At 54.9% G+C, this 22174-nt stretch overlaps 9 protein-coding genes across 9 annotated transcripts; 5 read left to right on the plus strand and 4 right to left on the minus strand.

The window, feature by feature from the left end:
* Positions 1-126: 126 nt before the first annotated feature.
* Positions 127-1990, minus strand: BDY24DRAFT_375024 (uncharacterized protein). Its single transcript, XM_076638488.1, has 6 exons — positions 1603-1990; positions 1035-1541; positions 861-965; positions 674-763; positions 420-566; positions 127-292 (listed from the first exon to the last, which is right to left on the minus strand). Exons 1-6 carry the CDS (start codon positions 1978-1980, stop codon positions 134-136), a joined length of 1386 nt encoding a protein of 461 aa, XP_076500635.1. The 5' UTR covers positions 1981-1990; the 3' UTR covers positions 127-133.
* A 1-nt stretch (position 1991) lies between these two features.
* Positions 1992-3563, plus strand: BDY24DRAFT_375027 (uncharacterized protein). Its single transcript, XM_076638489.1, has 7 exons — positions 1992-2188; positions 2271-2480; positions 2690-2740; positions 2828-2851; positions 2947-3171; positions 3305-3322; positions 3426-3563. The coding sequence occupies exons 1-7, from the start codon at positions 2075-2077 to the stop codon at positions 3543-3545; spliced, it is 762 nt and encodes a 253-aa protein (XP_076500636.1). The 5' UTR covers positions 1992-2074; the 3' UTR covers positions 3546-3563.
* A 180-nt stretch (positions 3564-3743) lies between these two features.
* On the plus strand, positions 3744-6023 carry BDY24DRAFT_335805 (uncharacterized protein; the record flags this gene model as incomplete). Its single annotated transcript, XM_076637210.1, has 6 exons — positions 3744-4007; positions 4122-4561; positions 4675-4854; positions 4921-5062; positions 5136-5199; positions 5317-6023. The coding sequence occupies 6 exons, from the start codon at positions 3744-3746 to the stop codon at positions 6021-6023; spliced, it is 1797 nt and encodes a 598-aa protein (XP_076500637.1).
* A 136-nt stretch (positions 6024-6159) lies between these two features.
* On the minus strand, positions 6160-7599 carry BDY24DRAFT_411452 (alpha/beta hydrolase; the record flags this gene model as incomplete). The annotated part of the gene is made up of 8 exons (XM_076642931.1): positions 6160-6335; positions 6408-6590; positions 6737-6848; positions 6937-7149; positions 7223-7233; positions 7330-7396; positions 7498-7517; positions 7584-7599. 8 exons carry the CDS (start codon positions 7597-7599, stop codon positions 6160-6162), a joined length of 798 nt encoding a protein of 265 aa, XP_076500638.1.
* Positions 7600-7704: 105 nt separating this feature from the next.
* BDY24DRAFT_405666 (uncharacterized protein) lies at positions 7705-9588 on the plus strand (the record flags this gene model as incomplete). The annotated part of the gene is made up of 5 exons (XM_076642661.1): positions 7705-7893; positions 7993-8074; positions 8156-8558; positions 8647-9217; positions 9325-9588. The coding sequence occupies 5 exons, from the start codon at positions 7705-7707 to the stop codon at positions 9586-9588; spliced, it is 1509 nt and encodes a 502-aa protein (XP_076500639.1).
* A 1416-nt stretch (positions 9589-11004) lies between these two features.
* BDY24DRAFT_92156 (uncharacterized protein) lies at positions 11005-14711 on the plus strand. The gene is made up of 3 exons (XM_076645239.1): positions 11005-11962; positions 12088-12263; positions 12391-14711. Exons 1-3 carry the CDS (start codon positions 11391-11393, stop codon positions 14571-14573), a joined length of 2931 nt encoding a protein of 976 aa, XP_076500640.1. The 5' UTR covers positions 11005-11390; the 3' UTR covers positions 14574-14711.
* A 405-nt stretch (positions 14712-15116) lies between these two features.
* On the minus strand, positions 15117-16804 carry BDY24DRAFT_411454 (uncharacterized protein; the record flags this gene model as incomplete). The annotated part of the gene is made up of 4 exons (XM_076642932.1): positions 15117-15746; positions 15827-15928; positions 16010-16246; positions 16334-16804. The coding sequence occupies 4 exons, from the start codon at positions 16802-16804 to the stop codon at positions 15117-15119; spliced, it is 1440 nt and encodes a 479-aa protein (XP_076500641.1).
* A 726-nt stretch (positions 16805-17530) lies between these two features.
* BDY24DRAFT_423739 (uncharacterized protein) lies at positions 17531-18480 on the plus strand. The gene is made up of 3 exons (XM_076644021.1): positions 17531-17981; positions 18153-18320; positions 18415-18480. The coding sequence occupies exons 1-3, from the start codon at positions 17718-17720 to the stop codon at positions 18451-18453; spliced, it is 471 nt and encodes a 156-aa protein (XP_076500642.1). The 5' UTR covers positions 17531-17717; the 3' UTR covers positions 18454-18480.
* A 1681-nt stretch (positions 18481-20161) lies between these two features.
* Positions 20162-22112, minus strand: BDY24DRAFT_357411 (Elongator complex protein 4). Its single transcript, XM_076637815.1, has 5 exons — positions 21637-22112; positions 21360-21564; positions 21171-21261; positions 20927-21083; positions 20162-20808 (listed from the first exon to the last, which is right to left on the minus strand). Exons 1-5 carry the CDS (start codon positions 22085-22087, stop codon positions 20324-20326), a joined length of 1389 nt encoding a protein of 462 aa, XP_076500643.1. The 5' UTR covers positions 22088-22112; the 3' UTR covers positions 20162-20323.
* Between the last annotated feature and the right edge of the window lie 62 nt (positions 22113-22174).

A 22174-nucleotide genomic window follows, 5' to 3' on the forward strand; every position in this document is an offset into this window, starting at 1 on the left:
ATCGACACTTCGTCAAGCTGCTCGTTTCCTCCACTTTTGTCGCTTCGGGAGGATTGAGATCACGTGTTTTCACAGAAACTTGGTACCTTCTTCGACCTTTCCCACAGCTCTCAACAGTAAACTGAGACCTCATTCAATCCACCTCCGCCTCCAACTCCTCCCGCAAGTCTTTCAACCGATCGTCCTCGTCCCTCTCCTCCAACCCCATATGGATCGTTTCTAGTCCAATTCCTCCTTGCTCTACTGAAGGTAGTCCGACTGAGAGATTGATCCGGTGATCCGTTACTCGACCCTGAGCACAGACGGGAAGAAGCGAAGAAGAGGATCAGCACGAACGAGAGAAGGGTTGTTGAGACGCGAGCAGAGATCGTCAAGTCAAGATTTGGGCAAAGGAAGAGTCAAGTGTCGAGAATACGTACCTGTTGGTGGTTGTAAGTTCTGATCCGATCCGATTTAGAGGTTCCTCGAATCGAGGATTTTCGTTGAGCCTGAATTGCATCGTTCCGAGCTTGCCGACGAAGGTCCATGAGACGAGATCGGAGGATGACGATAGCAGCGGATTTGTTCTGATGAGACGGAGAGAAAAACATCGGAGGAACGAAAGAAAGGGGGAGAGAGCCGTCAGAGGAGTGAGAAACGGGCGCGTCGAGGACAACAGGGGAAAAGGAATCACTTCTGGTTGACTCCGTGAGTCTTGCATGTTGACGGTGATGTTGGTTGGGAGATGGACGAGACGGACTGCTGATTCGGTTTTGTTGACGTGCTGAAAGAAAGGACGAGGGAACGAAGAGGAAGGGCGAGGGACGCGTCAGGAGGAGGTTCGTGAGAGACAGCGAAAGATGAAAGGAAGCTCCACTCACTTGACCACCGGGACCACTAGCTTTCAAAAGATCTATTCGAACGTCCTTCATATCTAGAACGTCTTCCTCGACATCATCGCTCACGAGCGGGCCCGTTGGAAGAACCTGAAGACGCGTCGAAGAGTCGGAAGAGGTTAGACGCAGAAGCTTGACGCAGAGAAGGGAGTAACTGACGTAAACCACAGCAGCGCTCGTCATAATCCTCCCAGCTTTGTCTGCCTCGCTGATCATCTGCAGACGATGAACTCCCGTCTCCCATTTGAACCGCCCGTACACGCCGACCTCTCCATCTCCCCTCCTCCCTGCCTTGGGATCAAACACCTCGACACTGCACTCCTTCAACCCAAAGGTACCAGCGGCACTTCCAGTGATGGTCGTCCACCTTTCGTTCACGACCTTCCACTTCCAGCCTTCCTTGACGAACTCCTTCTCGTAGATCTTGAGGAGGTTGGCGATCCAGAGACAGCTGTCCGGTCCTCCTTCTCCTGGGGTGAAATCGATGATGATGGGTGCGAGGTTGAGGTGAGCAGTAGGAGATGGGTGCTGAGAGAGGACGAGATCACGAAGAACTGCCTGGGCTTTCTCGAGGGAGGTGAGGAGGGAGGGGAGGTCGGACGAGGCGAGCGAACGAAGTTCTGGATCTGGATCGGTTTGGGACATCTCCTCGGTTTCTTGATGAGACTGTGAAGAGAAGGAGAGTCAGCTCTATAGACGAAATGTAAATCTCAGCGTGCACACTCACTTTTTCCGCTTGAAGGACCTCCTCGAGCGCCTTCGACAAGGCTCCAATCTCGCTCCTGAGGTTCTCGACGTCTGCTTCTCGCACTTCCGAGCTCGCCGTCGAAGCACTTTCTATGGCGAGCATCTTCCGTTTGATGAGAGACTGAGTCAAAAAGACGATCTCATCCTTTTCGCTCGGCGTCCAGGCGGGTTTGACGTAGGAACGGCGAGAGAGGAAGGAAGGGAGGGAAAGGTGACGAGGTCGAGGATTCGGGCGAAGGAGGGAGGATGAGCTGAAGCGAGGGAGCGCAGATGTTGAAGGGAGCGTGAAAGTTGATCGATGGTATGACTGCTGACTCCGACGAGCGAGTAACCGAGAAAAATAAGGCTTGAGTGCCATGCGAGTTGGGAGGCAAACAAAAAGGAAGGAAGGAAGGTCGAAAAAGTCGAGCTCATCAACTTTCCTTCCTTTCCTCCCTTCTCCTCCAACCAACATGTCCTTCACCTCCCTCTTCTCAACCCTCAGGGTCTCTCCCAGCTCTCTCTCTTCGATATCACGCTCCTTCTCCACCTCTCTCTCTGCTCGAGCCCTCGAAGCCACCGTCTACGTCCGTCCGATCTTCCTCCTCTTCCTTTCCCTTCCCTCTCCGAGCTCACGCCTCCTTCCCTCCTCGATTTTTGCTCTACCAGGTCTCTCAACTCACCAAATCTGAAACCGCTGATGAGCTGAGATCTCGAATAGAGTCTGCTGGCCTGGAGGTTGTAGGATCGAGAATCCTTGCGTCGAAGGCCTCAAAGGCGGGAGCGGGTCTGGTGAAGGTGATGGCACAGGATGAGGTCCTGCTCTCCGATGTCCTCGAGGCGGTTCGGTCTCTCAACATCAAGTCGAAGGGTGAACAGGTGAGTCTTCTTCCATCCTGCTTTGTCGCCTCGCACCTTCGGGCTTTGGGGAGGGGTGGGGAGGGAAGGGATCCCGGAGCTCAACACGACCTGAGCTCTCCCCGTCTCGTCTCTTTCCCTCGTTGGGACGAGAGTTCTTCGCACATCGGGAGAGTCTAGCAAAGCAAAGGGCTGACCATCTGCTTCCCCTCGTTCATTTTCATCCTCAGGGAGTGTTCAAAGCCTTCCTTGCCTCCGATTCCCCTGCCGCCGGGCTCGCTGTGAGTCGCCTCTCGCTGGTTCTTCCCTTCTCAGCCTCTTTCTGATGTATAGACAGCTGATCCGGACTGCATTTTCCTCTCATCCAGCATCCCTCTCCCGATACCGTCGAGGTCCGTCTCTCCGTCTCTCTCTCCTCGCTCCTTTGCGTTCTTGTCTCGTTGCCTGACCTCTCCCAACGCTCCCTTCTTCCCTCCCTCTCTTGTAGATGCTCAACCTCCCCGACTCAATCAGCACAATCGACCAGATCAGAACTCTCATTCACTACACCGCCTACTCGGAAGCCTGGAACGTCAAGCTCGCTCCCTCTCCCGAGGACGCAGAGGGAAACGTGTTGAACTCGGATTTCCTCCCTGGGATGTGTGTTGTCAAGCCTACCGAGCTGAGGTTCAGGGACAAGCTGTTGACCTTCAGCGGGCAGGTCGTTGAAGAGGTGAGTCGTCTTGTCCTTGGTCCATGAACTCGAGTGCATCGGTCAAGACGACGCGTCGTTTCTTGAACTCGAAACTGACCGCGCTTGTCTTCGTCTGCTTGCTATTCCCTTCTTCCTTCTATCTGCTCTCCAGAACGAGATCGTTGTTCTTGTGAGTACTCAACTTCACCTCAGCTTCCCTCCTTGTCTCGCGTCGTCCAACTCGAGGGATCGCTCGCTGACCTCCTCCCCTCCCTTTGATTTCTGTCTCTCAGCCCCATCTCGCTGTCGAAGAAGACCAGTACCGAATCTGGTCACAGGCGGCGGAAGCTGAGGAGGTGGTGGAGGAGGAGGAGACCTCGGAAGAGCAGGAGCAGCCTCGGACGACGGTGTAGACTTCGGATTGATGAACGTCAAACTCTCCGTCTCTCTTCGGTTGTGCTAGTACGAAGGACTCAACGCGCATCCCTGAGCCATCATCTTTCTGAACAATGATTCAACAACACAGAGACGACTTCCTCTTTTTGTCTTAATGTGACTCGGGAGCAGGTCCGAAAGCTGAGGTCGACTACCACTCTCTCTCTCCCGTGTCCATGACTCCCATCTCCTGCTTTGTTCGAAAGAGGATTTTCTCCTCCCTCTCCACCTCAAAACGATACGCATCTTCGGTTTCGCCTCTAGCTACTCTCAACATCCCTCAAGGTACTCACGTCTTTCAGTATGGAAATGCACCGGGAGGCAAGAAGGGCGGACCCGTTCGACCTCTGCTCGAGCTGAAGGAGAAGGGCTGGAAGATCGAGGCTGAAGAGAAGTGGGCTGTTATTGGAGGAGGGAAGGATAGGAAGGTGCTCTTAGATGTGAGTTGCGTTTTGTCATTTGAAGAGCGAGAAGGCAGAGAGGGAGAAGAGCTCGAGCTCACCTCCTTTTTCCCTTCCTTCCCTGGATCCTCCTCTCGCTTCCCTTCTCGCCAGCTCCTCCTCACCCATCATCGACTCTCCCCACCTATCCCACCACCAGGTCGACACCCTTTCCTCTACTCTCCAGCTCCATCCAAACCCCATGCCTCAACCATCGCTCCCTTAGCGACTTCAGCCCTCAGCCCTCCTCCGATCCCAATCCATCACCTCACCTTCTCCCTCCCTCCCTCTCCCACTGGAGAATTCTCCGACTACACAGCTCGATACCACGCTCTCTTCGAATCGGATCGTCACACGCTGCTACAGACCATCAAGTGGATCTTGGATCCTGATCCTCTTCATGGAGGAAAGAAGGGAGAGGAGGAGGCGAGATGGGCGACGAAGGCGGTCGGGATTGAGCATCTGCTGGAGGTTCCCTTTGTGGGATTGAGTAATGGACAGACGAGACGAGCGAGGTTGGCGTTGGCGTTGTTGAAGAAGCCTCAGTTGCTTGTGTGAGTGCTGATTTTCTATGAAAGAGGAGTGCGTCGAGGGCCGAGAAACCGACGAGAGTGAGCGAGCTGACTCCCCTTCCCCACTCCCTTTCTCGACTGATCCGAATCATCAGCGTCGAAGAACCCTTCGCTGGTCTTGATCCTCAAGGCCGGAAGGAAGTCGCTCACGTTCTAGGCGAGCTCAGCAACGGCGGCTCAACTCGCGTCGTTCTCGTTCTTCGGGGAGGAGAGGATCTCCCTACTTGGATCACGGACGTCGTAGAAGTTCGTGAGCCCGCCTCGGCGAAGTTAACGTCGGGACCTGGACTTCGATTCGGAAAGAACGGGGATGAGAAAGGCTGGTGGGCTGAGAAGTTGAGGAAGGCAGAGGAGGAAGCGACTCGGTTCGAAGCTGCTCGGGTCGGGTCGTCGTCGAGAACGGAGGAGGAGAGGAAGCACGAGGGATCTGGGAAGGAGCTTGTTAGGATGGAGGGTGTGGATGTTTCGTATGGAGAGAAGCAGGTCAGTTTCGGTTTTGTTTTGCTCGTCGCGTCGACAGTCGAACGCTGACCGTCCTCTCTTTCTTGCCTCTCAGGTCCTCCACAACATCTCCTGGACCATTCGAAGTGGAGATAGATGGCATCTTCAAGGTCACAACGGTTCGTCTTTTCCGTCCCTCTTCTCTGTCTCCCTCCCGCTCACCTTCTTCACCTCCCTCTCTTCCCTCTCTTCCCACTCCCGCTTACCTTCCTCACCTCCCTCCCTTTCCACTCAAGGCTCGGGAAAAACGACCCTCCTCTCTCTCCTCCTGGGTGACCACCCCCGATCCTTCTCCCTCCCCGCCACCTCCCTCACCCTCTTCGGTTCCCCTCGTCGCTCCATCGCAACAACAACCCTCAACTCAATCATCGGTCACACCTCTCCAGAGATCTTCAAAGCTTTCCCTCGCTCCACCAACCTCACCATCGAGGACGCCGTCGGAACTGGCTTCCTAGGAATCTTCTCTCGTCGGAACCTCACTCTCGAGCAGAAGGAGGAAGTCGAGCAGCTATTGAAGGTGTTGTTCCCCGAGGAAACGAACGCAGGAGAAGGGTGGTCGAAACAGAAGTTCGTCGAACAACCTCCTGCGGTGCAGAGTCTGGTGCTGTTTGCTCGAGCTATGGCCGGGACGGGGAGTTCCCAGGGAGGAGGGGCCTCGAGGAGGAGAAAGGAGTTGGTGGTATTGGACGAGCCGTTTGCGTTCATGGAGATGAACCAGATCGAGCGGTGTAGGAGGTATCTGAGGGAGTTGGGTGGGAAGACGGCGGTGGTGTGGGTGGGGCATTGGGAGGGTGAGAGACCTTGGAGGGAGGAAGAAGGTACGTTCGATTCGACCGGAGAGAAGGGCGACGAGAGGAGACGCGTTCGAAACGCTGACTTTGTGTCTTTCGGTTTCGGGTGGAGCAGGGAAATACCTCAAGCTTCTCGCTGGACGAGTAGTTGAGGAAAGCTCCTAGGTTTGAATAGTGCATAGATCTAAATCGGATGTGCTATCGATGCTGTTTCTAAAACCCAACGCGTCCGTTCTAAGCAAGATCAAACCAAAGCGAATCTACTTCACGCGACACGACAAAAGCTCTCTACTTCGACGCAGGAGCTGGCGATCCACTCCTCGGAGTAGCGATAGGAGTAGGGACGGCGGAAGGAGGAGCTGATTTGGGAGGAGGTACGTCTCCGCAGAGCCCTCCAGGCTCGAAAGACGTGATGTACTCCTTCAGGAAGTTCTTGAAAGAGGCTTTGGCGGGGACAAAGTGGCCTGGAGGAAGTAAGTGAAAAGTAAAAGCTGTTAAGATTCAGGTTTGACGACGAGAGAGGGTTATAGACTCACCCCCGTCGTGCCTCTCGATCCTCGCGTCGTGACAGTTCTCCACCAGCGCCAACGACCTAGCCTCGCCGATGATGACGTCGACGTTTCCGATGATATGCAGGGTGGGAGTTTGCTCGATGGGGAAGTAGCCTTCGAACGTTGGGTTCGTAGCGACGGGGAGGAACCCTCCTGCGAAGATGGCGACTGCAAGAGAGACGGGACGGACGACGAAGGTCAGTTCAGACGCAGACGATGATAGTTGTTTAGGCGAGGGTGAGTGAAGAGTTGAAGAGTTGGATCCCGTGAGCGGAACGAGAGGAGAGAGGGAAGAGAGAGAAAGAGAGACGCACACTTGAAAGGAGGGAAACTCGACCCAGCGAACGCAGGGTGCAAACTTGGCTTCTCCAAGATGGAAGCGAGAATAGCAGCCATTCCAGCTCCTTGAGAGAATCCGAACACTCCCTACGAAACCAAATCAAACCTGGGATCAGCTCCTTTTGTTGTGTTTTTCAGCCCACCGACGTCCTCCCTCCTCCGCCTTCGAACTCACATCGAAGCCCTTCTCATCCTTATCCAGCACCTCCCTGAGGTACTGCACGGTCTCGTCGAACCCGACGTAGGTCATGTTCATCCCGTCGGATCCGGCCTCCCACCAGGATCGAGGGGTGTTCTCTGGAGTTTGCTCTTCAGGAGTTGAAGCGGCGGTGGAATCGAAGTCGGCGAGGGAGCCTCCGAAGGATGGGTTGAGAACGATGTGAGGAGGCTGAGAAAGAAGAATGAAAGGTTAGATCCTGCGAGAGGTGATGAGGAGGACGAGGAGGACGAGGAGGACTCACGTCGATGAAAACTGTAGATACGGAGCGGGGTAAGGGTCAGTCAGCGAGAGGGTTCTGTTGAGCTCGAGCTCACCTCCTCCTCCTTCCTTCTCAGTTTGAAAGCTCACCAAACTCGACGTCCTTTCCGCATCCTTTACGAAGAGCACCAAGTCGCTTGGACATGATGTAGGCGTTCTAGATCACCAGCAAAAAATGAAAGAAAAGTCAGCTTCGACAGGCGATTTTGGAGGGGGAAAGAAGATTGGGCAGAGTTGCGAGAAGAGTGAGCAGCTCACTTGAGTGTAACCAGGGAGGGCTGCAGCGACCAGAGACGCTTCTCGTCAGCTTCTGCACCTCGTAGATAGGAAGACAGCCTACTCACCAAGAATTCTAAGCATGTTGAGTTTTTCTGGGGGTGATGGTTGAGGGTTCAAAAGAAGACCGACCGAACCTGTTCAGCTCGGAATTCGTCCTTCTCCGTCTTCCGTTCACAAACACTCATCATGTCTACTTTCCCTTTCCCTATCCCTACGACGGGAGCCATCTCCTTCTCGGACTTCTTATCGGATCCTCAGTCCAACTATACGCTCAGGATCGCGGAGGCTACGTCGGCGAGGGCGAGTCTGAGGGGGATCTTGAAGCAGGAGAGGAGGACGGGCGATGGAGAGAGGGATGCGAGAGCTGTGGTTAACGTGAGCAAGATCTTCTTTCGGCCAGAGAGGAGTGGGTCGAGGACTATCCTGACTGATGATCTTGTTGTTGTTTTGATCTTGTTTCGATGGGAATGGCAGGCCGTCGAAGAGTACCTCCCTCTGTTGAGCTCCATCGTCAACTGCCTCGGAACGGACGACCTTCTTCTTCAAGCTGATCCTCGTCAGTTCTTCATCTCGTTATCTTATCTAAATCGGCGACTCTCTCATGCTCACCTCCATCTTATCGTTTACCTATCTTCAGCCTTCTCCTGGCGAACTACTCTCACCTCAACTCATCACCCGAACCCACCTCGACTCACCTTGCCTTCCTTCCTGGCCGAACAAACCTTCGTCCTCCTCACCTACATCTACTCCTTATCCAATCTCTCAACTTCCCTTCTCCTCTCTCTCAACCCAACTTCATCAACCTCGACTTCTTCCAGATCCTACGAACTGGATCCTACGATGTCTTCAGCCGAACGAAAGAAGAAGGACGACAAGCTCGGTCAAGCGGCTGATCTCCTCTGTAGAGCTGCTGGGATAGGAGAGTGGATGAGCGAGAGGGTCGTAGGAGAGTGGGAGAGAGAGCGGAGTCAGAAGGGTGGAGGAGGGAAAGCGAAAGGTCCTGTAGAGGGAAGCAGAGGGTTTGTGATGGGACTTAGCAAGTAAGTCGCCAAGGGAGAGAGACGTCTCTCATTCCCTCTCTCTGATCTTTCGTTGAGCTAACCTGACCGTTCTACACGTGTACCCTAGAATGCTCCTCGCCGACGCCCAACTCCTCTCCATCCGAAAACTCCTGTCCCCTTCCATCTCTTCCTCTCCTCACTCCGGTCCTCCCCTCTCCAAAACCCACCCGTCTCCCTCCCTCCTCTCCAAGCTCTACCTTCAAGTCCTCGCTCTCTACACCTCAGCTCTCACCCTCGTTCGCTCCTCTTCTTCTTCCGCCGGCGCAGGGTCGCTGAGCACCGACGAGCCCTTGTCGAGCCTCATCAAGTACCTGAAGGAAGGACGCGACTTCTCCGAAGCGATGTCGAGGAAATGGTTGGGGGTGGATGCTGGCGAGAACGGAAACGGAGAGAGGACAGGGGAGGCGATCGTTTGGTTGAGGGATAGTAGGAAGACGCTTTTGGAGAGTTCGGGGAGCTCGGGATCGAGTGGAGGAGTTGGAGGAGGAAGCGGAAACGGGGGCGGCAAGGTTGGAGGATTGTTCAAGAAGTCTGGAAGTGGTGGGAAGGAAGAGAAAAAGGAGAGGAAAGGAAAGTTTGGAGACGCGTTGGAGAGTGTGGAGAGTTTCTTGAAGGCTTATGAGAAGGCGAACGATCAGGTTCGTGATTTGCGACGCGTCGTTCCCTCTCTCTCTCACAGACCTAAACGCTGATCCTTCGCTCCTTTGCTTTCCTCTCTTCCCTCGAAACAATTGCTTGTTCTCAGGTCTACTTCTCCCCGCTTCCACCACTCTCTTCCCTCCTCCCTCGGATTCCAGCAGGTCGAGCCGTTCTCGCTTCGAAACCCTTCCTTCCTCCTCAGCCGCTTTTCGGACCTGGAGCGCCTGGATACGTCTCGAGAGGTGGGGACAGTGGAGACGGCGTAGAAGAGCTCGGGGAGGGAATGGGTGGGCTGCGGTTCGGTGGAGTCAACGGTGCTGGGGACGGGAAGAAGGACGACGAGGGAGTTGGTGGAGAGGGATACTTCTGAGCGGGCAAACGCGAAGAGGGTAAGTTATTTGGCTTAGGTTTCACGATTTTACGAGCCGGCTATTTCGACGAGAGAACGAGGCTGGGAACGTCGGCGAAAGAGGGAAGAGAAAGAGGCTGGCGGTCGAGTGTTCGAGTTCAAACCGACGCGACTGACGCCTTCTTTCTCTTTTCTTCTTTGTGTTCACTCCTCTTTCCCTTCAGCTCAAACGACCAAACATCAATCAAGCGCTCAAGTCAGTCTGAGACTCGACTCCTCTCCCTCCTCCTTCCCTTTCGTCAAACCGCTGGACTCGGTTCGCCCTCTTCCCTTGCAACCTCGACTCCCATTCTCAACCATTCATCGTCAACGGTTTCGACAGCACACGACTTTCATTATCTCAATCCTCAACTCAAATCGAGGTTAACCTACACCTCTCCTGCTTCTTTCAGCGGAACCACCTACCTCTAGTTCGTCCTCCGTCTTCTCGTTCTCCTTTTCGTCGACGTCGCGTCGAGCTCACCTCCTTCTTCTCTCCCTGCGCCCCTGTCTTCCAGCGGAACTTACGACGACATCGCAGCCCTCTGGTCCTCCGTTCCCGGATCCTACGAGCTCAGCGTTATTCACGGTTAGTCTCGTTCTCGCTCTCTTCGACGACCGTCCCTCTGGCCAAAACACGAAACAGAGCTCACGCGTCCTCGTCTCTTCCCTCCATTTCTCCAGGGCCCAGCTTCAAAGGCTACCACACCTTCCCTTGCGATTCAACTCCTACCATCTCTTTCCGGTTCGGTGGGAAGGATTTCACTATCGCAGTTGATGCGCTGAGTTTGGGGAAGGTGGGCCAAGGGAGTGCGGATTGCGTTGGGAGTGAGTCGACGTTCCGGGCTCTCTCGCTTCGTTTTCCTTTTGGTTTGCTGACCACTTTGCGATCTGACCTCGAAGATATCCTTGGGTGGTCTTCTACACTGAAATCGACGTGGTTGGGTGAGTGCTTTGAGTTCGGAGAGGGAGAGGAGATGGACGAACGCGGCATGTAACTAACCGTTCGTTCGCTTCTCTGGTTGCAGTCGGAGATTTAGTTTTTTGAGAGTGAGTGGTCCAAGAAATGTGTATCGCCTTCTAATATAGTCGCTGACCAATCAACTCTCTTCCTTCAGAAGGTCTTCTCGATCTTCGACGTCGAAAAGCAACGAGTCGGCTTCGCTCTTCCTGCGAGCTTGGTTGGCTCCTCTCTCTAGCTTTTATTTTCGCGATTTTCCTTCGCCGTCGCGTACTTTAGACTTTGCCCTGAATGAACAAAGTCATCTCGGAAGAAGACAACGAAAATCAAAGCATGTGGACCCTCTTTCAACGAGGGACCCTGGATGGACTATGATCTCCTTGCCACCTCAATCTTCTCCCCTTCGTCTCCCACCAGCCTCCCCCTCCCCCTCTTCTCTTCCCTCGTTCAAGATCGGTCCTCGGATCCTACTCGGCTTGACTGTAGAAGAGACTAAAAACCATAGAAGTTGAAGGACGAGACGGTGAGTGAACGTTTTCCTTCTTATCCTTCCCCACCCTCTCCTCTCCTTCCTCCCTTCCCCATCCCTCGTACGAAGGAGCGACGTTCCCACGACGAGAGATGGGAGTCAAACGCTGTTTCAAGGGTGCATACATGTAGCAGAGACGCTCAGTCTAGACGAGGAAAGGATAGGAGATTGTATAAGAAGGGAAGGGAGAGGGAGATCGTTACCGTCATCCCTCCCTTCAGCTTGACCTCGTTGGGAACTGACGATCCTTCCCTCCCACCCAGACCTCCTCCTCCACTACCATCTCCCGATCTGATGAAAGCAGTACTACATCGTCATCACTCTCCAGGAGCTTCCTCCCTCGACGCGGAATCCGACTCGGGAACGGACGAGTGGGATTCCTCAGACGAGGAGAAGCAACGTCAAGGACGTGTTCGACAGACGACCGGAGAGGAAGACGAAGCCATCTTTGAACGAGTGATTCGACAAGGAGACGAGGACGACGTGGACTACGACTCGGACGAGACTGGTGCGACCGCAGACGTCGAGGATGTCAACGACCTCATGGAGGAGGAGGAGGAGGAGGAGGAGGAGGAGGGACAAGACGTCGAGAGCTTCGCACTCGTCGCCTCTTACCTCAGTGAAGCTCAACAACAACCAAGCCGAGAGGGAGATGTATGGGAGGAGACGAGATCGTACGGTGGAGGATCTCGAGCCGGAGGAGCAGGAAGTTCAGGAGGAGGAGGAGGAGGGTCGGGAGGAGCTGGTGGATGGAGTGCGTTCGAGAACGTAGGGACGAAGGCGCTTCAGAGACGCGCTGGGACTGGGAACGGTGGGAAGAAGGGAAAGGGTTGGAGAGCTGCTGAGCTGCCTGTAGAGATCATCAGGTGAGTTCTTATTCCCATTCGCTCCCTTCCTTCGAGTTTGGTGAGCTCGAACGAAACGAAGGAACGAGAGTGCTGACCTCCACTCTTCTGCTCTCTCTCCCTCTTCCACTCTCTCAACAACAAAGTCGAATCCTCACCATCCTCGGAGATCGACTCGTCGGCGAAGCCTTCCCCGGTACACCCCAACATATCACCAGACGGTCGGTCCTAGGACATTCTCATCGATGGACGCTCGCCTACCTTCAAGCTCGAAACGGTCTTATTCAGCTCAGACTCGTTGGGAAATCGTGGAGAGCAGCAGGTGAGTGCAAATCTTCTTCTTTCTCCTCGAGTTCTCGCTCGTAGTTTCAGCTCGTACCGCGTCTCCTGGCTCTTCCTCGAGCTGATTCCCGTCGTCTTGTTTCCTTCGTCCCCGCGTCTTCCTTCAGTCGAGACCCTCCGCTTCTGGGAAACCCTCATCTTCACCTTCTTCGGACGCATTCAACCTGCCAAATTGCTCGGAACCATCACTCTGACGAACGCGAGCGCCTGGATGCAAGGGATCTGCGTCGTCTGTTGCGTGAGCGGCTTCCCTCGACCAACGAAGGTCGCCTACCCAGCCGTCCCGTCCCAGCACGGAAGGATCGCCGTCTGCTACAACCACAGCGAACAGAGCTGCAGTCGATGTCTCGTCGGACCCAGCTCGCTCCGGAATCCCTCCCACGAGGACAACGCCAAAGGCGTTCAGCGATGCGCGGCAGGAGAGGAGGACTGGTTCGGAGAGGAGGACGTCTCGAGCTGTCGTGACTGTCGAATGGAAGCTCTTCAGTACGCCCTCATCCAACGAGACGCCCTCCCGCTCGATACAGAAGACGACGAGGATCCCGCAAGGGACGTCTGGTACGATTACATCGTCATGGGAGAAGGAGACGCTGGGGCTACCGCCCTCGAGATGGTGGAGAGGAGATGGCTCGACGACCAAACCAAGTTCGGCGATCTTCTCAAACACGCTGCGATCTCTCGGAAGCTGGGACGACCCAAGAAGAGTGTCGGGGAGGAGATGGCGATGCGACGAATGTACCAGGGATACGACGAGGACGAGGACATGGAAGAAACCTTCGAGGACGACGCGTTCGAGGACGACGAATACGATACCGAAGACGACGAGATGCTCGACAAAGGGGATCTCGTTCAGGTCGCCGACATGGCTCTCAAGGACTGGATGAACCAACGGATTCTCGAAGGGCTCTGGATCTCTCCCGGCGAGCAGAGGATTCTCTCCGGCGGCGGACGACGACGCGACGGAAGGACGCCTTCCCACGGATTACCTCCCGCCTTCAACGTCGCTCAACCTCTCGTCCCTTACACTCGGCCAACTCCATCGAACCGCCCCCATCTTCCCGTCGTCTTCTATCATCCTCTCCCACCCGACGAAGGACCCCTCACCGCCGGAGCCGACTTCGTCTACGGCAGCTCGCTTCGAGAAATCCTCGCTCCCGCCCTCGAGCAGCTCGTTCGACTCGCCAGCTTCACCAAGGACCCGATCAAGACGGCGAGTTCGTGGTCGACGAACGACGTCGTTGCCTTCCTTCGACGTTCAGGAGCTTGGATCCCGGGAGGACTGGACTTCCTCGCTCCCGAGCTCATTTTGATGGAGAGAAGATCGTCCGTGTCGAGCAGGTCGAGCTTGAGCTCGTCGAACGGGAGCGGACGAGGAGAGACTCCTCCGAGTCTTCTTCAAGCAGCTCGAGGTCCTCCTCCTCATCCTCCTCCCTCGGTTCCTTCCCACGAAGCCCGACGGGATCAGAGCCCGTTCATCGGTCCTCAACCTCCAGCAGACCTCGTCGGCGGAGACGTCCCCTCGCCGATGCACTCCATCTCGTCGTCCCACTGCCACTCTCCCTCTTCCTCAACCACCAACGCGTCCATCTCGACTCCTCCCTCCTCGACCTCCCCACCAACTCTCTCCCTCTCTCACCCTCCACCCTCCCCTCGTAAACCAACCATCGGTCTCCCTCCCACCAACCCTCCTCTCCCTCGGTCCACCACCGGAACCAAAACCCTCCCTGGCGTCGCTCCCTCCTCCCTTCCAACCAAACGAGCGGCACCACCACCTCCTCCTCCAGCTCAACTCGCTCGACCCATCTTCCCCATTCCCTGCATCCCCGCCGAGGACTTCGTCTTCCAGTACCAGACGCAGAGCACCATCGACCAGGCCTGGTTCGACGCGTGGGAGCCGCTGAGGAGATGTCGTTGTGGGATCTGCCTGAGAGGAATGGGGTACCCGAACGGGCCTGCCAACGGAGGAGGAGGAGGAGCTGGAGAGAGGAACGGGAACGGGAAGAGGAAGGAGACGAGTGGCGGAGGGGAGGGTCGAGAACGAGGAGCGGGAGCGGGAGGAGGAGGAGAACGAGAGTGGGCAGACGTGCTTTCTGTTACTCCCGAGCAGCTGTTGGCGTTGAAGGAGAAGCCTCCCGGGGAGTTGGAGGAGCAGGGGTTCATGTTGATGGAGGACGGGACGGTGGTGAGGATTGCGCCGCAGGGAGGAGGAGGGCTGGGAGTCGAGAGGCCGAAGAACGCGTCGTCGGATGATGATGGGAGTGTGAAGAGGGCTAGGACGGATACGGCTTGATTTGGCTCGATGTAGTAGCTTCGTTCGCCTCGTTCTTCGATTTTCGTTCTCTTTCTCTCTCTTCGTTCGCACTTCGGATCTTCCCACTTCCTACTTTGCTTCTTCTCTCTTACACTGAATCCATACTCAACCTCTTTCCCGTCCTCTCCCTGCACTAGTAGCTGCCTTTTATTTTCATCTCCACGTCCTTTCCTTTCTCCCCCTCTCCCTCGACTCCCTTCGTTTCGTTTCGTTTCGTTTCTTTCTTTCTTTCTTTCTTCACTTCTTCTGTACTCACTAGCCACTATCTCCCTCTTTCTCGCTCTCGCTCGCCTTGCTTCTTTTTAACGATCTACGTGGTTTCGTCTTCTCCGACATGTTCTCAAGGTCGCCGAAGGAAAACAAGGAAAGGCCTCGACGCGTCGTCGTCTCGTCTCGTTTCGTTTCGTTCTCTCTTCCGCTCGATCAGTCGCAGAGGTCTTTCTTCAAGCACTTCGAGGGGTAAAACATAAGAACATATATGCAAAGGACTAAAGAGGTACGGAATCAGAGCTGGTTGGGAGTCTACACAAGCTCGAACGAAGAAGCGTCCTCATCCTGAACCTCCTCAACCGTCACCGCCTTCCCTTTGCCCTTCTTGTCCTCCTCCTTCACGTCAACCTCAACCTCCTTCTTCTCCTCGATAAGCTCAGGAACGAAGTACCCAACGACGGCCTCCTCCTCTTGATCGACAGCAGAAGCCACAGGAGGAAGAGGCAAGGCCGACGCGTCGACGACGGGAGAACCAACCAGCTCCTCCTCTTTCTCCCCACCCTCCAACCTCCCCAACTCTCTCTCCACCTCCCTAACGAACCGCCTCCTCTCCATCCTCACACCTTCATCCCCACCACTCTCGAGCCCGTCCGCTTCGGCCAGGAGTTTCTCGAGTTTGGCGGTGAGGTCGACGGGCGAAACGGCGTTGGACGAGAGGAGGAGGTTGAGTCGGGATTGAAGGAGTCGGAGGGTTGAGAGGGGTGAGGTGGGTTCGGGTTGGGTAGGAGGGGAGGGAGAGGAGGTGGCGGGTTGGAGGGTGGGTTTGGTGGGAGCGGGAGTAGGTTGAGAAGAGGACGAGGACGACGCGTGGTTGCGAGCCGAGGGATGAGGGATGTAGTGGTAGGCTACTTGGGTTGGTGTGGGGGTGTCGTCTTTGGGGATCTGGTGGGAGAGAGAAGAACGACGTCAAGTCAGCGACGGGAGAGAAGATAAACGGAAAGAGGAACGAAAGCGAGACAAACCTGTTCTTGCTGCTGCCTCGCCTCCATAATCTGAGCAAGAGCGAGGAGGTGTTCGAGTTTCTCGAGATCGGCGGCGTCAGGTTGAGTGGGCTGTTGCGGCTGCTGAGAGCGAAGAAAAGGGAGAAAGAGAGAGGGAGGTCAGGATCGATGCGGGAGGGAGGAACGAAGAATAGCGAGACGAACCTTCTGCTGCCGCTGCTGCTCAGCCGTAGCGTCTCGAATCTCCAAAGCCTGAGCAAAAGCAACAAGTTTTTCGTATCGAGCTTGATCTTCGTCGACGCGTCGATGTTGTTGAGGCTGAGGAGCGACGGATCGATCCTGAACGAATCGGACCTGCTGCTGTCGTTGCTGTTGCTGTTGACGGAGTCGAAGCTCGATCTGCTGCTGCTTCTGCTGATGTTGTCGCAAAAGTTGAAGCTGCTGTAGAAGAAAATAAAGTGAAGGAAAAAAGTCAGCGTAAGTTGGGACGTGGAAGCGACTTCGACGCGCTGACTGATCAAAGCTCACCTCGATCTGTTCCTTCTCCTCCCTCCTCCTCCTCTTCTTCTCCTGCTCCCTCTGCTCCAAACCTAACCTCTGCTCCCTCTCCTCTTTCAACCTCTCCTCCAAGTATCGGACCTTGAGTTGCTCGTACGACGGTTGCTGCTGAGGGACAACGTGGGCTGAGGACGGGTAGAGTTGGTTGAGTGACTGAGAGAACTCATCGAGGAGACGTTGCTTGTGGGATTCGATGGGATCGGGGTAGGAGTGGTGCTGTTGAGGTTGGTAGAGCTGCTGAGGGTAGTAAGCCGACGGCGACAGCGAGAAATAAGGGGTGGGCTGAACGGGAGGAGCGAATCGAGCCTGTTGAGCTTGCTGCTGCTGCTGAAGGTAAGTCTGGTAAGACGAAACCTGCTGGAGCTGCTGAGGTTGGTACTGCTGAGGCTGAGGGTAGTGCGAAGGGGAGTAAACTGAATCGGGGATGTAGACGAGAGGCATGTCGAAGAAAGAAGGAGGGAGGGAGGTGTTGAGCTCGAAGGGGTGGGGTTTGGTGGTGGTGGGTGGATGTTGGAAGCTAGAAAGGATAGATCAGTTTCGAGGGTTTTATAGGACGTAGCCTCCACGTTGGATGAGCTCAGTCATCGCCTCGATTCATCAGCGGATAGAAGCAGAGAGAAGGAAGGCGTTTGGATGGAAGGAAGGAAAGGTCGACCGAGCTCGGTTTCGCTGACTGATGAGAGGAAAAAGGGATTTGAGTCCGTCTTGTGAGTAGGAAGTTGTTCTCTCCTTTCAACGCAGAGTGCTCGATCTCAGAACAGGTTTTCCGATCTAGTCTGCTCTATCACCTCTACAGAGTCGAGAGATAAAAACTCTCGTTCGACGCGTCATCCCCTCTCCCGCTCTCTCTTCCATTCCCCTCCTTCAAAACCACATGTAAGAGAAGAGGTCAACAAAGAAATCATTCCCGAAAAGCTTACTTAAAGTCGCTGGGAGCCATGTCAAAGGACCGAGAACTCTGTCGGGACGAGAGGGAGAAGAAAGGTGTCGATCGCACCCGACGGCTAGTAGTCTAGTCTCAGGATTGTTCTCTGAATCTTTGCGAAAAATTGAACGTTCATTTGCGGCGAGCTGGGTTCAAAGAGGTCGGAGCCAAAACCCCGAAAAGGAAAGAGAACCCAAGAGGGGAAAGGGATCTTCGAGACGAATGGTCTACACTTGGAGCCGATTAAATCGGCGGGCACTTTGAAACCGGCAAGCCGATTTTGAGCAAATTTGTGAGGATCGGCAACCGGCAGATTTTTCGGCGCCGATTCTGCCGATTCTGCCGATATACCGGCGATTTCGCCGATTTTTCGGCGAAGTCGGCGGTGAGGGAAAAGAATGAAAAGATGGACGCGTAAGACGCGTCGCTATGCAGCTTCTCCCCTTCCCTCCAACCGACAGCTCTTCTTTAGAAGTACCTACTCATGAAGGGATTACGTCCGAGGTCGATATCAGCGCCGAGGCCATCATAGAGGAGCCATCTTCACAGGAAGGATCCAACGACGAGGAGGAGGACATCGAGTCCGACGGTTGGACAGAGATTCTTCAGCTCATCGCTACTCACCCAACCACTCAAGAGGGAGAAATCGATATGATTGACTCGGCTCATAGTATCGGTCGCTTCGCTGCTACTGTGAGCTCGTTTCCAACCAATTTTTACTTCCTCCCCTTGAGGAGGCGAGCTCTCCCTCCCTCTTCTCTTTCTGTTTTTCTCTGCTCTACCCCTTCGCCCGCTCAGCTTGAACTTCCATGAAACCTTTCCTGACATTACTGTCTTCCCGACTTGTTCCACTATTTCTCTCAGTTCAACAAGGCCGACGTCAAACTTGCTTGCGAGCTGCTCGACGGGGAGGTCGCCGTCAATGTTGATCGAAAGATCTTCCGAGAGCGGGTCATTGCCACTCTGTCTCATCACATCTGGGAGTTCGGAGGAGATGAGAGGTGTGGTCGGGAGGTTCAAACTTACGTGAGGGTGAGTTGTTACTCGATTGAAAGCCTTTCGAACGACGGAGACAACCTGAGCTGACCTCTGTTTGTCTCTTTCCTTTTTCATCCACTTCTCGCAGGATTCCTGGGTCTACAGGGCTTGCGACGAGTTCTGGTAAACGTTTTGAGGGGGTGATAGCTCCCACCCCTCGCATAAGATCGATTTCGACTCTCTGTCGTCGCGTCTCTTTTACTTTTGGGTTCGGATGTTTATGTGCCTCTCTCTACTCAACTTCTCGCAATCAAATGTGTTCATCTTAAGCTTAGGCTCTGCTTTGAAAACCTGAACCTGTCGGAAGAATGGTGACGGAAGAAGGAGCCAGGACTCGACGCGTCTTAAAAAAGTGCTTCCTTCGGGATTCGAACGGTTCCGTGCCTCTTCCTCTTAACCTTCCCAAGAAGGGCGTCAGAGCCAAAACAAGGAAAAGATACGAGTCATCTTGGCAGGTGGAACCCGTAGGAGGGGGGGATATCTACGAGGGAGAGGTCAAGGAGCCGAGTGCCGATTATCGGCGCGTCGACTCGTCTCAATCGGCACTCGGCTCAAAATCGGCTCGCCGATTTGCAGGTTTTGCCGGTAAGAAATCGCCGATTTTTCCGCCGATTATCGGCGAAAAAATCGGCAGCGCCGGTTCGCCGATTTAATCGGCTCCAAGTGTAGAATGGTCGACGCGTCGAGCGAGCGAGTCCACCCCTCCTTAACTTAGCGGTTTACTTGGCGAGCTTCAGATGCTGGGAACGTATGGGTGTTGAGACTATTCCAAAGGGGTTAGACGGGATCTTTCGTTCAGAAAGGGAGAGGGTAGATGAAAGAGGAGAGAGAGCGAGGGAGGTTTCAGCGTCGAGGTCTTTTCAGGATCGAGCAGTCCTTTCTAGCAGAGGTAAATCATCTTACCCGCCATTCAGAGGTTTTCCGTTCTCCTTCCCGACGGGGCTGTCCTGCTGCGGTAGTCCATGCGAGAGGGGAGATCAAGAAACTTAAAAAGAGAGCCGTTCCGATCGATCCACCTTAAGAACTCGCGTTTCTCTCCCTTCTCACCCCCTCCCTCCTTCCCCTCCTCCTCCTTCCAGCTCAGGTTCAGGTCCACGTCCACTTTTCGCCTTTAACAGCCTCATCTCGGGCTCCGCTCCCCCAAGATGGCCAAAGGCAGAGCTCTGAAGAAGACGCGACGAGAGGTTCGTTCGTTCGAGCCCTTCCTCTCGCAAGCTGTTCGACCTTGCTCTTCTTCAGCCCAGGATTGACAATCTTGATCCTTTGGCTCTCCGCGTCCGAGCCCGAAAGGAGTACGACTTTGGTACACGGATGCTGGCAGAAGAGGCTGCACAGGCAGAGCAGGAGGCCGAATTTGAGGACTGGTGCGAAGATATGCAAAGAGATCATGAGGATCTGGCCAAGTTCGCGTTTGGCTCAGGGTTCGCCCGTAGGTAGTCGTTCCTGTTAGCTCGCCTCGTTCTGTTGTTTCTTGCGGTAGTAGACCAGATTGATGAAGAGTTGCCTACAGACGAAAAAGCAAAGCTCAAACGAAGGAAGGTCCAAAAGGATCAAGACGGACTAGCCTCTTTCGCATTGCTCTCACGACGACTTTTGTGCTGGAAACTCTCCCTTTCGATCCGAAGGAACAATCAGGCGTAACTCATTCCGTCCATCGAAAGCCTTCAGGATCAAAGCGAGAAGAGCGAAGCTGGTCAGCTCGAGATCGACGAGGAAGAAAGGGAGAGAGACGCGCACGCGGACTCCCTCTTCTCACTGGTTGACGTCTTTCTCCCCGCCCCAAAGCTCAGTGGCGACTTCATGTCCGTATACGAGAACTACTATTCTCCTTCCTTCTCCACGACACGAAGATTCGCCTTTCCTCGTTGATTCTCGGCGTGAGGAGAAAAACGAAAGAACCAAACAACTTTCATTTCGACGCGTGTCGTCTCGTCTTCCTCTTCTTTCCCCTTCCCTTTTCCTCCAAAGCAAGCCCAAACCCAACCATACCATCGGATCTAGAACTCATACAACTCAGGCTTGGTCGGATCCACCCCCGCAAACCCAACCGTCTTCTTCTTCATCGCGCTCTTCCTCGGCAACACCGTTTCCCTCTCCTTCTTCTCCTCCCTCTCTCTCTCCTCCTGCGAAACCTCAATCCTAACCCTCCCCGCTCCTTCTCCCAGCTGAACCTCCTCCGTCTCCCCATGCCCATGCTCGTGTCCCTCATGCCCATGCCCGGCATGGGGGTCTTCTCCTCCTCCGAGCGCAACAGGAGCCGTCGTCCTCCTCTCCCCTACTCCTCCTTCCACATCCAGATGCAGCGTCTCCACAACGAACGCTTTCCGTTTGAGTTTGAAAGCGAGGTTGTTCTGACCTCCTCGGCCACCGACGAGGGTGGAGAGTTTGGCGGAGGGAGGGGAGAGGGAGGAAAGGTGGAATGGCGAATGGAGGTGGAGGAGACCGTGGTGCGAGGGGAAGAGGAGAGGGAGGGTTGGGTCGGCTGCGAGCGAAAGCAAGGTGAAAAGGAAGAGAGGGGAGTTAGGTTGGAAGGTGGGAGAAGGGGAGGGAAGGAAAGAGAGGAGGAAAGAGAGAGAGAGAAGACGCGAGGGCGAACTCACATCCGAACCCTTCGAGCTCAACAACAGCGTCCGTCCCCCACATGAGTCGTTCTCTGAGTTCGGATTTCTGGCAGAGGTGGGCGGGGAGGGTGATCATGGCTGCTGTACGGGAGGACCGAAGGAGGGAGCGGAGGGAGTGGAGGAAGCGGTACATTTGCTGAGGCGCAACGAACGAAGGAAGAAGACGCGTCAGATCGAGTTCTTCGAGGGAAAGAAAGAAAAGAGGAAATCAAAAACAGCTCACAGTCATGCTAACGTCCCCGTACGAAGTAGAGAACAAGTTGGGCAATGCTATCCGTAAAGCTCGAGCGGGTTGTTTCGAGGTTGAGGCGTAGCTGGATTTGAGAAACGAAACGAACGAAGGGAAGCAAGGATTTTCAGCTCGGATCTTCACACCTCGGCTCGATAGTATCGATTGTATGACGGGACTAACCTGTAATCGCCCTCCTCAATAATCCTCTTCAACTCGAGCAGTACTCTATCGAGCTCACTTCCCTCGACGGCCTCCTCCTTCCCTTTCCCTTTCCTCGAGCCTGGACGAGCTACGACGTAGGCGAGCTGACCTGAGGCTTTGAGAGCTGCGAGCGTGGATCTGGGGATGTGGTGCGTTAGGGAGAGGGTGTAGTTGAAGGAGTTGGCTATACAAGTAAACGAAGACGAAGGCAAGTGAGCTCGGAGGGAAGGAAAAAGAAAAGCGAGCTCGAGCTCACCGGACGAAGACGAGCTCTCTACAGTCGTCTTGAACTTGCCCATCCCTCCGTATCTCCAAGCGATCTTCTTCTTGCCAACCTCCTCTTCCTCCTCCAGTCCCTCTCCATCACTCGCACTCTCTTCAGCCTTCTGATCAGGCTGTTTCTTCGCCTCCCACATTGCTCCTTCGACCAAGTCCTCTCCCTCCCCTTCTCCTCCAACAACCACCACTCCTTGTCCACCCAGAAGTCCCTGAGAGATCCAGTACCTCTGCATCAGTTTTCCCCAGGCGGAATGAGCGTCGGGAGTCAGAATCAACAGAGCAGAGGAGAGAGGTTGGCCCGGAGCGAGAACATCGTCGAGCGAGGCGAGACCGGTCGAGAGGTGAGGGAGGGAGACCGAGGGGAAGAGGATCGTTCCAGGGGGTGGAGCGGGAGCAGAAGAAGCTTTGATGCGGCGGAAGGAGGACATGGGTTGGGGGAGAAGATGGGAGTTGGGAGGGAGGAAGGAAGGAAGGAGAGGTCGAGCTCACGTTTTTTTCTTTTTCTTTTTTGGGAG

Source organism: Mrakia frigida (genome assembly GCF_051309035.1).
Source record: "Mrakia frigida strain ATCC 22029 unplaced genomic scaffold BDY24scaffold_2, whole genome shotgun sequence".
Taxonomy (NCBI): domain Eukaryota; kingdom Fungi; phylum Basidiomycota; class Tremellomycetes; order Cystofilobasidiales; family Mrakiaceae; genus Mrakia; species Mrakia frigida.